A 13,328-nucleotide genomic window follows, 5' to 3' on the forward strand; every position below is an offset into this window, starting at 1 on the left:
TCCTCAGTACCATATGCACAGAAAAAGCTAGAAGTGGCGGCGCTGTGGCTCAAGTAGTAGAGTGCTAGCCTTAAGCACTCTACTACTTGGCAAAAAATTTTAAAAAAAAAATGAATTTTAGCCAGGTGCTGGAGGTTCACGCCTGTCATCCTAATTACTCAGGGGGCTGAGATCAGAAGGTCACAGTTTGGAGCCAGCCAGTACAGGAAAATCTGACAAACTATTACCTCCAATAAACTACTCTGAAATAGCTGGAAGTAGAGCTGTGGCTCAAGTGGTAGAGTGCTAGCCTTGAGAAAAAACAGCTTAGGGTTATCTCTCAAGCCCTGTAAGCCCCAGGACCACCACCGCCGCCCCTAAAAAGTGAATTTTATGGCATATAAACCATATTTCAATGAAATAAAAACTATGATGTGTTATTTCATACCTACAGAAATAAGTAAAATCACAAACACTAGAATATCAATATTGACAAGTTTGGCACAACTGTTTTAGACAATGCCAGTGTTTTATAAAATGAAACAGGCATCCTCCAAGGATATATCGATTACTTTTTAACCTAAAAGAAGTGAAAATCTATAACTATAATACCTGTATATAAATTTTACCGTACCTTGTTCATAACACTCCAAAATTGAAAGCCATCCCAATATCCATGGAAAGGAGAATGAGTAAACAAACTATAGAATATTTCTACAATGGAATACTGCTCAGGAATCAAAACAGTAGATAGATACTGTAACATGGATGAATTTCAAATGCATTCTCTTGATGAAAAAAAGCTAGACATAGGCACAGATTCATGTGTATATACATACACTCATACAAACGCACATCATACAATTCTTATTTTTAAGTAAAGCTAAGGAATCTACATGGCAAAAGAGAACTGTAGTTTGTTTTCAGCCCAAGGAAAATAAGGAGGGACACAAAAGCACTAAAGACAATCTGAGTGGTCATATGGGTTTATGAAACTATCAAAACTAAAATCACTACATTATAGCTACATTTGATAGTTTATAAAACTATCAAAATTTAAATCTCTACATTATCACAAGAAAAAAAGAAATAGCTGTGTGATGTGCATTAATACTCCTGAGTGAAGTGAAAAGATCTTTGGGATAGGTCTGAAGTTCTCCAGACAAAAACTGAGGAGCTAGTGAAAGACTAGCATGACGTGGATGAATGCTGAAGCTGAATGTTCATTAGGTTTGAACTAGTATCTCTAATTTTGTGTACGTTTGAAGGGTTCCAAAATTTTAAAAATATTCATTCATGAACAAATATTTCTTACTGTAATTCCGTGGCACAAGTTCAGGATTCTTAGGAGATTTCAATGTGTAGGACACATCTCCAATATTAACTGTGTCACCTAAAAAGAAAACAAAGAAACATAAATGTATCAGCCATCTTTCCTTTTTGAACTATGAACCGAGCATACTCACAAATGTGCCCCACCCTAAAGTGCTTTCCCATATGGTTATGTATAAACTCCCCAATAAAAACCCCCACACTCCTTTGCTCAAAGAGGGCACTGCTTTGGACATAACTTTCATGCTCTCCTTACCTGCCACAGGCAATATATCTTTGTCAACATAATGTATGTTTTTGCCATGTTTATTGTTTTCCTTTTAGTCATCAAAATTAGAACTTGTTGCATTTGGTTACATCATCAGGTAACTATTTATGAAGATGAGGGCAATTTGGGAAACAACAACCCTGGAACTAGTGCTTCTAGAACCATCCCTAGGCCTGAGGGGCAAGAAGAGAAAGCAAGCAGCAGCCTGATCCTTTGTGAAAGAAGACAGAGACTTGTGGTAACCTGGGCAGAAGAAAGCCAGGGAATAAATATGAGGAAAAGAAAAAGGCTGGCAAAACAAAATTCAGAAAAAGACAAATCTGACAGAAGAAGCAGAGGGAGGGAAGGGTTCAATAGCTGAGGAAATCACTTCTTGTCATTTTGGCTAAGGTAAGTGTAGAGATAAGGCCAGAGAGATCTGACTCACTCATACCCATGATTTGAATAATGTTTATGAAACAATATGCCAGTAACAATATCATGCACTATTATTTTTTAAATTTACATGGAATACTCCCCCAAATATATGACAGGCTAGATCATAACATATCTTGACAAATTTCACAGGACTAAAATGATATACCTGAGTTAAATTAGAAATCTCCAATGAAGAGGTAACTGAAGGATCTTCAAACATTTGAACATCATACAAGAGGCATCTGTAACCCTTGGTATACCACCTTTACAATAAGTTAATTTAAAAAAAAAATATTAAAATGGCTGGGCTCAGTGGATTCATGCCTGTAATTCCAGCTAATGAGGAGGATCACAGTTCAAGGCCAATCCTAGCAGAAAACAATAAGCTGAGAATGGTGGAGTACATGTGTCATTCCAGCTATGAAGAAAACAAGTAGAAGGATGATGGTCCAGACCAGCCATGGCAAAACCAGGAAACCCTATCTGAGAACGCAAAAGAGGATTGGACTCCTGATTCAAGTTGTGGAGTACTAGGTGCTATCAGTGGTAGAGCCCTGATTTCAAACCCCAGTATGGCCAAAATGGAAAAAAAGGAAACCACAATAAAAAAGGCTATTAAGAAGTAAGGGAGTCAGTCAGCAATGTCTGTTACAGAGGCAACCACATGGACCAGGCATTTATCATTCCAATCTTAACAATCTTACACAGTTCCTAAGTATCTACTTAGATCACACCTCTCCCTGAGTTGTATTCCTGCCGGTAACCTACAGAAACTAGGCATCTCAACTCCAATAAGAAGGGAACTCAGTGTGGTCTGTGGGGCCAAACATCTCCAGCTCTCGTATTCCTTCTTCAGTAAGTAGAAACTTTACATCTTCGGCCTAAATGGCCTTCCACCCTTGTCTTACACCATTATTTCTGTATACAACAAAGCAAATATCTTCATCTCCCCCAGTGAGCCCTCCTTAAGTTTTCCTCTAGCACAATCTAGTCCCCCACCAGTGACAAACTGACCATTCCATTCTTGGGGCTTGACCTCAGGGCTTGGGCTCTGTCCTTCAGCTTTTCTATTCAAGGCTACCACATGAGTCATACCTCCACTCATTCATATCTTTGTGATAGCCAGATTTATACTTTTATAATGCATTTTTCTGTCTTTATACTTCTACAATGCTTTCTTTCACAGCATTTCTTCAAATTGTTTCCTCTATTAACAGTAATCCTTCAAGTGACGATATATGAACACTTTCCAAAGTTCCAGAACTACTTTTCCCATCTTCTCTTCCAGGATTTCCTAAAGGCAGGGCCTGTGGATTTCCTATTCCCCCAGGCATTTTTGGAACAGCCCTACTTCTATAGCTTGCAAGGTACTGCTTACTCCAGGGGACTCAATTCAAAGAACACTGAAGTATACAACTGTAAGGGTAAAGCTCCTTTTTAAAATTATTCAAATCACACAGGAAGCTGAACTATGTCTTTTCTTGGAAGACAGTAGCCAAATGGAAAAAGATGGTAGGCAATTCAGTCCTAATATGCAATGTACATATGTGAAAATAGAACAAGGAAACTTGAGGGGATGGGAGAGATGGGACAGGGAGAGAACGATGGAAGGAGTGCACTGACCATGATATAATGTACATATAAATTGATACATTGAACTGAAACTCCTTTATACAACTACAGTTAATAAATTCATTAGAAATGAAAACCAATTAATCAAATCAATATAAATAAATCTGTGTACAGATTTTAATAATCCTACTACAAGTGCAGAGTTGCTACTGCTCTACTATTTTGGACTATGCTGGCTGTTTCAGACAGTATGCCTCAGGCTGGGGAAGTAAAAGTGAGTATTGTCTAGTCAGCCAGGAAGAGAAAGTTCAGGGAGCACAGAATAGGAAGCTTCAAACACTAGCTTTTCTCTCACTTGAAGATAAGTGGTCCCAATTCTTATCTTGAGAACATGCTGTTGCTTTAAAAAGAAAAAGCATTTCTGCACATTAAAGCAATCCCTATCATTTTAAAGTAACAATGCTACTAAGCTTTTCACAGTACATTACCTAAATATAAAAGATAATTTTAAAGTGCTTCTTTTAGGTCAAGTTACAAACTTATTTTAAAGATTAAACCAAGAAATACTTAATGCATTTCAATCAGTCCTCATCTTATACAGTGTTATTTTCAAGCTGTTATTAATAAAATAGCACATATTAGCTTCTGGACCAGTTTTCTGCTTCACTAAATGCAATGTCAAAAAATTTGGGTCATGAGGTCTAAAGAAATCAACAAATTTATTTCTGACTCTTATTAAATGATTTTTGGTTATTCTCTAATATTCAGCAAAGAAGTTTATTGCATACTTTATATAAACTACCATATACCTTTGACCATAGTCCTCATTAAATAAAAAAGATTAATACTGTATTCTTTTTTACCAAGCATGTAAACAAAACTACAAAATCACTAAATACACATATATAAATACAATGAATTCCAATGGCATATACAAAGAAAAAGATGCATAAGAAATAATGTAAGATTCCTTTACTCTTAGCTTTACTAGTTTTATTTAGTTTACCAAGTGTATTCTATAACTTATTTTTCAATAGTATTTTAACAATAGTCCTTAAACATATGTGTGTATACATATTTATTTTAATTGAAAGTGAAAATTTTTTTGTCAGTCTAGTGATTTGATTCATTTAAGGGGGATTGTCTGTTCTTTGCTGATATTGCGGTCCTTCTATTTTTGATGAGGTTGCTTGCTCAACTAGCATTCAACCCTTTGAGTCATAGCTCAAGAACTATGAAAATGTTAAAATTTTGACAAGGTGCATTTAAATATATCATAGGAGCAATTTCTTACACACATATTGGATCAGGAAAAGAATGTAAAAAATAATAGTTTTATTTTGCCAACTCACTCTCAGTACAGTAAACAAGAAGCTAGTAGAAGTAAAATAGAGCCATTTGATACATGTTCATAAAGCCTTTTTTAAATGTCCTTCCAAAAAACTAAGGCATGGTACACAGGCAAGTACACCATTAGTTTGTAAGTTAGGTAGTTGTTTAATCATTGTTACCAACAAAATTGAATAATGCCCTTATCAATTTGTCAGTTAACACATTATTAAAAATACAATTTTTAGAATAGATCAACATATTATTTTTGGCACATAACTTAGATCTGGAATGCTCTGGTTGGCGCTAATATATAAAAATTCCTTAAGCCAAGCGAGGTGGCTCATGTCTGTAATACTAGCTACTCAGAAGGCTGAGATCTGAGGATCAAGGTTCAAAGCCAACACCAGGCACAAAAGGACCTGAGACTCTTATCTCCAATTAACCTCTAGAAATCAGGATGTGGGGCTTGGCTTAAGGATAGGGAGGGAGCCTTGAGCTGAAGAGCTTAGGGACAATGCCCAGGCATAGGGGTAGGGTGGTAGCCTTGAACTGAATAGCTCAGGGACAGGCCCAGGCAGAGTTCAAGCCCCATGACCCACAAAAATACAAAAACAAAAACTCCTTAGAACTCCTTAGCTGGATATTGGTGGCCTACACCTGGAATCCTAGCTACTCAGGAGGTTGAGATCTAAGAAATAAGATTTAACACCAGCCTGAGTAGAAAAATCCCTAAGACTCTTATCTACAGTTAACCACCAAAAAGCCACAAGTGGAGCCTGTGGCTCAAGTGGTAGAGTACTAAAATCTCTATTGGTCAGTACCTTACATAAGCACAGCCAGAACACCCCCACTTTTTTTTTTTTTTTTTTTTTTGCCAGTTCTGGGCTTGAGCTCAGGGCCTGAGCACTGTCCTTGGACTTTCTCAAGGCGAGAGCTCTACCACTTGAGCCTCAGCACCACTCCGGCTTTTTTGTATGTATGTGGCACCGAGGAATCGAACCCAGGCCTTTGTGCATGCTTAGGCAAGCACTCTACCACTAGGCCAAACTCCCGGCCAACACCCCCACTTTTAAGCTGTAAGTTTCAAGATGGTCATAGGACTGAAGCTTGACTAATAAGCATTCTCTCCAGGATTTTTGTCAACGATGGCAGAATAAGACTTCTTTCTTCCCTCTTTTTCTTTTTTTTTTTTTGCTTCTCCTTCTCTTTCCCTTCCCTCCCTCTCTCCCATCCTTCCTTTCTTTCCTTCACTGTGAAATATAATAACAATGAAGATGTGGTCCAGGCACTCTAGAGCCAAATCATTACTTTTACAATAGTAGCTCAGAGACATGTAAAAGACTTGCAGATGCAAAATGACCGGGCAGTTGACAGCTTAATTCTACCAAATCTGGTAGTCCTTCACAGGAAACTAAATGTTGTTTGGTCCTGGCAGCAAGGAAAAGATAAGACTGAGGAAAGTCTAGAAGGCAGTAGGTTTTGGAAAGGGAGGGAATACCCAGGTCTATTTTATCCAAACAGTGTTGAAACAAGAGATGGATCCAGGGAGCCTCCACACAGTGGCTCACTTAGGTTATGGTAGCCTCTTCTTGAGCTACCTAGGAGGCGGGGATCAGGAGAATACTGTTTCAAGAGCAGCCTGGGCTCTTGAAATTAAGATCCCGGGCCGGGAGTTTGGCCTAGTGGTTAAAGTGCCTGCCTAGCATGCACAAAGACCTGGGTTCGATTCCTTGGTACCACATACCTAGAAAAAAGCCGGAAGTGGTGCTGAGGCTCAAGTGGTAGAGCTCTAGCCTTGAGAAAGTCCAAGGACAGTGCTCAGGCCCTGAGCTCAAGCCCAGGACTGGCAAAAAAAAAAAAAATTAAGATCCCTACCTTCACCTGTAAAAAGTTGGGTTTTAGGATGATGTGTTGGCCAATGCCATCCCAGCTAAGTAAGGAATAACTAAAAGGATTGCAGCCCAGGCTACACATGAGCATAAATGTGAGTCTCTATCCAAAAATAACTAAAGCAAACCTGACTAATAAGTGGAAGTCTTGAGTTGAAACTCTAGTAACACCCAGATAAATATATAAATATACATATACATACATATAAAGTGATATAACTGATATTTTGTTTGCTAAGCCATGAGAACTTTGTATACTCTCCAAGTATTTCAGATATTCACCAATATCAAAAATGTATAGATTATATATTCCATTATATATTTTTCAAGTACTACTGTTGAAACTCTTTTTCTAAAATCTGTTTTTAGTATTCTTAATCTCCTCCATATTAGAGATTCAGTTAATGAACTGTTGATGTATGCATACTCATCCAGTAATGCATGTACACTAAAGACATTCAGTTCGGGCAGGGAGTTTGACCTAATGGTAGAGTGCTTGCCTAGCAGACATGATGACCCGGGTTTGATTCCTTGGTACCACGTACATAGAAAAAAACAAGCAGGAAGTGGTGCTATGGCTCAAGTGGTAGAACTCTAGCCTTGAGGAAAGCCCAAGGACCTGAGTTCATGCACCAGGACTGGCAAAAAAAAAAAGACATTCAGTAGAACTGAGGACCCAGATATTAAACCACAGACCTATGGCCACCTAATCTTTGACAAGGGAGCCAAAAAAATAGAATGGAAGAAAGATAGCCTCTTCAACAAGTGGTGCTGGCAGAACTGGTTAAGCACCTGCAGAAAACTAAACCTGGATCCTTCTTTGTCACCTTGCACTAGAATTAACTCCAAATGGATCAAAGACCTGGAGGTAAAAGCTGACACACTGAAAACTTTACAGGAAGGAATAGGAGATACACTAGGCCTCCTTGGCACAGGTAAAAACTTCCTTAATAAGGACCAAGAATCACAACAAATCAGAGAAAGGCTGGATAAGTGGGACTGCATTAAACTGCAGAGCTTTTGTATGGCAAAGGACATAGCTAGTAAATTAATTAGGAAGCCTACAGAGTGGGAGAAAATCTTCACCAACCAAACAACAGACAAAGGCCTCATATCTAAAATATATCAACAACTCAAAAAATTGAATCACTCCAAAACTAACCTCCAAAGTAACAACCATCCCATTAAAAAATGGGCCAAAGACTTAAAGAGAGTCTTCTCTGAAGAAGAAACAAAAATGGCCTATAGACACATGAAGAAATGCTCAACATCTCTGGTCATAAAAGAAATGCAAATCAAACAACTCTAAGATTCCACCTCACTCCAGTTAGAATGGCCAGGATCAGGAAAACGAATAATAACAGATGCTGGAGGGGATGTGGCCAGGAGGGATCACTACTACACTGTTGGTGGGAGTGCAAACTCGTTCAACCACTATGGAAAGCAGTGTGGCACTGCCTCAAAAGGCTAAACATAGAACTCCCCTATGACCCAGCAATTCCACTACTTGGCATTTACCCAACCATCCAGAAACAAGGACATACTAAATCCACTAGCACAACAATGTTCATTGCAGCACTATTCACCATAGCAAAGGTATGGAACCAACTTAGATGTCCCTCAGTTGATGAGTGGATCAACAAGTTGTGGTATTTGTACACAATGGAATTCTATGCTGCTGTCAGAAAGAATGACATCGCCCCATTTGTTAGGAAATGGAAAGACTTAGAAAAAATCATATTAAGTGAAGTAAGCCAGACTCAAGGGAACTTAGGCTCAATGGTTTCCCTCATTCGTCATAATCAGTAGAAACCTTGGGCTCTACTAGCAGAGATCTGCAATAGAGCAAAATCTTGATACATAAGGCCATATAATGTGAAGCTAATTGAAAGGACCTCCAGGATATTGAAACAAAAGCCATATAATGAATGATTGTTGTCCTTAATATACTATGTTGTCTCTCATCTCCTTTGCTGTCCCTTGGTTATCTCATATTGTTATAGTATCTCACTTTGTTATCTGATATATTGAATTTATTTGTATTTCGATATTTGAAATTTGATAGGGAAGGGGGGAAAACCAAGACGGGTGTGGGGTGTGGGGGGGGAGGGAAATGGGTACCAAGACATGTGAAAGGGTATCAATGTATGTGAATTAATGCACCTTCTATCTGGCAAATATCATGTAACCCTTTTACTAATTACAATAAAAAATTTTAAAAAAAAGACATTCAGCTCTATGAAATATACTTTATTATGCAATGATTTGCAGTTGATCTAAATAAATTTGGCCTGAAGATACCTCTGTACTTTGAGTCCTAACATAATAAACTAAATACCTAACAGTAGACTTTCATAACCAATCTCAGCCAGTCACAGAAATGCAACTTCAGTTAGGGTGCAGGTTGCCAACTGATCAGAAAATGTTCAAATGAACACAGTTCAAATGAACATTAACGTATGAACAATCAAGCTGTTTCGGTATCCTACTTCTGTTTCCTGTCCATCTGTTAAGTGCTTTTTTTTCTTTGTTCATCTAAACTCTGTGCAACTTAATTTTTCTCAGGTTTTTATTTTAACAGTAGCACTGAGTTCAGCACTCAAATCAGTGGCACTACTGATACTCAAAGCTAGGTAATTCTTTCTTGGGGATGTCATCACGTGCACTGTAGAGGTTAGCAACATCACTGGTCCCCACCTATCAGATGCCAATAGCACCTTTCCTTCCTAGTTTATCCCCACAGAGTGTCAAATGTCCCCAGGAGAGAGTCAATCGCTTTACAGTAAGAACTATGGTTTAGTGGTACTTTGTTTTAACTTTAGAAGGGAATAAAAAAAAACCAAATGTATCATTAATTCCACCTTAATTTGTGTGCTATGTGCTTCTGACACACCTTCCAGGCGATAAAGTAAAACCAATTAACTCATTTAATAATAATCATAATAAAAATGGTAAGGGAGAACACTTAATGTCATGATTTGACTTCTTTTTTTCCTTTTAACCTACATGACCTCTCTTGCTTTTTATCAAGCTTAATAAAAGTCCTACTTTGAGCACCAGCAGAGCAATTGCAGCTTCTTGCGCTTACTTCCTGCCATGAACTTTCACCTAGAAAGCCACTGGATGTTTATTACATACAAAGTGTTGACAGGCACTAAAGGAACACACAAATAAATAAGATACACAGAGTCCCGGAGAAATCAGAAAAGCATCTTGAATCTCCTATTTATGCAGTTTGTTGCTTTCTTCCCCAGCCTTCTAGAAAGCAATGTCAATTATAAGCAGAGTGAGTGAGTGTGGTTACATGATGCAAAGAGGGCATTGTTCCAGGATAAACTCCATACAAGTCATGAAGAAGAAACAATGTGACTCTATTTAATAACATTGGTAGCAGTACACACAAATCGCGTACTTCTTTCTGTGATTTTACATTTGTCTGCATATGATCTCTGGTTCCACATGGGCCACTCCACCCTTAAAACTTTTACATGCAAGTGTTAGGGTAGCGAAAAGTTCAAGTTTCCTTTACCAGGTTCAGAACTGCTCTTATGCCCTTCCAAACAGCTGCTGAGTTTACAGCTGCAAACCTTCAACATTGTGAGTCTTTGTGGCAGCAAGACAAGTCTAGTTAACGTCATGCAGTTCTTGTGTTCTGAAGTCTATTACATTGACCATAAGATGGCCCTGACTCACATTAAGAACAAAGTTTGTGCTTTCATTAATTAAACATTGTACTAAGTTTGAGGACATTTACGACTACATGCCACTGCCTATACAAAAGACTTAGATTTCATACCACATTTGCAATAACCAATATTGTGTGTGTGTGTGTGTGTGTGTGTGTGTGTGTATGCTCATGCACGTGCACATGCTAGTCCTAAGGCTTAAACTCAGAGCCTGGGTGCTGTCCCTGAGCTTTTTGGGTCAAGGATAGCACTCTACTATTTCAGCATCAGCTCTCTTTCTCACTTTTGGATAGTTAGTTTGAGGTCAAAGTCTTATGGACTTTCTTGCCCAGGCTGGTTTATGAACTGGGATCCTCAAATCCCAGGCTCTTGAGTAGCTAGTATTACAGGTATGAGATGCTGGCATCTAGCTGACAAGAACATTTTTTTGTTTTTGTTTTTTGCCAGTCCTGAGACTTGAATTTAGGGCCTGGAGACTGTGTATGTGGTACCAAGGAATCAGATCCAGGGCTTTGTGCATGCTAGATGAGCATTCTACCACTAGGCCAAACTCCAGGCCCCACAAGAACGTTTTTATAAGTAAAAAATTCTTTCTGCCTTAATAATATAGGTTGGTAGTCAGGTGCCAGCTACCAATAAATAAACAACAAAACCACAAAGAATTTATAAGGGAGGAATGTGTATGGTTTGATCACTTTTGCCCTTTAAAAGTCATCTGTGTTGATGGAATAGTTCCCAGATAGTGAATCTAACCATCCAGCAGTAGATGAACCACAACTTGATGGCATTATTATTGGAAGATGGTACAGACTAAGTGAGGGCTGGATAAAGTAGTTGGTTAAAGTAGTTGTGATATTTGTTTGAATGGCTCATACATCTCATCTTCTGGCTCCTGTCTCTGCTTCCAGCTACCAGGAGGTGAACAGCCTTATTTTTTTTGCTTGTCCTAGTGCCTGAACTCAGGGCCTGAGCACTGTCCTTGGGTTTTCTCAAGGCTAGAGCTCTATCACTTGAGTCTCAGCACCACTTATGGCTTTTTTTATGTATGTGGAACCCAACCTGGGTCTTCATGCATGCTAGGCAAGCACTCTACCACTAGGCCAAACTCCTGGCCAGAGCAGCCTAATTATTTCCCACAGGGATGTTCTCCCTTATCACAGGACAAGCAAGACTAGACAAGAGTATTTACTCTAGGAGGCACAATGGAGGAAAGACAAAAGGCGAAACTCTGTGTATGGAGAAGTTGTTCAATGGATGGATGAATTAGAGATAAACACCCTCATTTCTTGGGAAGAACAACTACTGAATGGGGGAGATGAAAGGGTAAGAGGTACAATGAAGCAATCTCCCAGCAACAAGAATAAGGACCAAAGGTTGCCTGGAATCGCTGACATTCCGGAACAGCAACATCCCTTCCCTTAACCATCGTGGACGCTCAAACCCCATCACACAAGAGATAAAAACAAAACTGAGCCAGTTTAACAATGGAGTGTGATTCTAATACAGCTCTTTTTTCCTTTCTGAGGCTCAGTCACCTCAACTGGACAGTACAAGGTTTTAATTATTAACCTATGACTTCCAGCCCTGAGATACTGTGAAACTTTCAGATTCCCGTTACGCTTAAAAAAAGATTCGAGAATACATTTAGAACACAAAAGTGTTCTTGGGTGAGAGTGTATACATATCTGCGTGCTCCCAGACAGCAGACCAGCTCGCAGGCCTTTGAGATTCAAGAGTTCAGGGTCAAGTGCAGCGTTCCAGAATCCCCACCCCCATCCCAAGGCTGCTTGCTGCCTTGACCTCGGCAGGTGCTGTAGTCCAAGTCAGAACCCTTCAGAATCCTGGGGGGAAGGGGGGGAGGTTAAAAAAACCCAACACCAGTGGGGTAAGCAGGAAGCACTATGAGGCTCATCGGGAACTTTAATCCGGACCCCTGGGGTAACAGGCATGAGGTCCAGAGTGGGCAAACTCTGCCCACAGGACACAGCAGTCAACAGCAGCGAGCAGGGACTCCCCGAGGCGCAGCGGAGTGGGGCGGCGGCGCGGGCCGGGGGAAGGAGAGGCGGGGAGCGCGGGGGGCACGGCGGGGCGCCCGCATTACCTGAGTCGGCCCCCGCCCCGGCGTGCCGCAGTCTGACCTCCGGCCGCTGCCCGTCGGCGCCCGGCCGGCTCCGCAGCACCTGCCTCAGGAGCAGCCGCACGCGCCGCGAGGCCGCGCTGCCTGGGCCGCCCGGCGCCCCGAGGAACAGGAGTCGGGACTGCATGGGGTCGGGGGCGCAGCCGGAGGTAGCGACTGGCGGGCGCGAGGTGGGGAGGGGGGTTCGGGTGGGGGCAGCGTCCCGGGACAGCGGCGTGAGGAGCGAGGGGACCGGAAGCGGAGGGCACCTCGGCGAGTCCGCCGGAAACTCCTTCCCCCCCGGCGCGACAGGCTCGGCTCACTGGGTCCGGCCGGGTCCGGTCCGGTCCAGCCCCGTCCCCCGCGGGACGGGAGGGGGCGGGTCATCCGAAGGGGCGGGGCGGAGGGCGGGGCTTGGAGCTGGGCGGAGGGCGGGGCTGCGGGGCCCCCGGGAAGGGCCGGGTGAGGGCGGCTAGCTTCCCTCCGTGATGTGACCGCCAACCTGCACCGCCTCCCTAGCTTGGTCAACAATCCGGTTTATTCTGGGGCGCTTCCCCTCCTTTTGTCAACTCGGGAACTTGTGCCCGGGAGAGTGGGAACTCCCTGCAGCCTTTCCGTGGGGAAGCTTGCACAGTTCCCTTTCTTTCTCAGGTGTTAGTATTCATTTGCTAAACTCTAAGCCAAAAAATAAAAAATAAAAATTACGGTTTTCGTGGTGTATTATTATCATTTTAATT

General features: G+C 41.1%; 1 protein-coding gene across 1 annotated transcript in view; it reads right to left on the minus strand.

Moving 5' to 3' along the window:
- The window catches only part of Vwa8 (von Willebrand factor A domain containing 8), a 281,874-nt gene extending 269,070 nt beyond the window's left edge, over nucleotides 1-12,804 (minus strand). Inside the window, 2 exon segments of the mRNA XM_090342080.1 lie at nucleotides 1,295-1,372; nucleotides 12,577-12,804. Of these exon segments, the coding sequence (XP_090198206.1) occupies nucleotides 1,295-1,372; nucleotides 12,577-12,739 (241 nt within the window). The 5' untranslated portion in view covers nucleotides 12,740-12,804.
- Between the last annotated feature and the right edge of the window lie 524 nt (nucleotides 12,805-13,328).

The sequence above is a fragment of the Megascapheus bottae genome, chromosome 11, assembly GCF_031878675.1.
Source record: "Megascapheus bottae isolate mThoBot1 chromosome 11, mThoBot2.hap1, whole genome shotgun sequence".
Classification (NCBI taxonomy): Eukaryota; Metazoa; Chordata; class Mammalia; order Rodentia; family Geomyidae; genus Megascapheus; species Megascapheus bottae.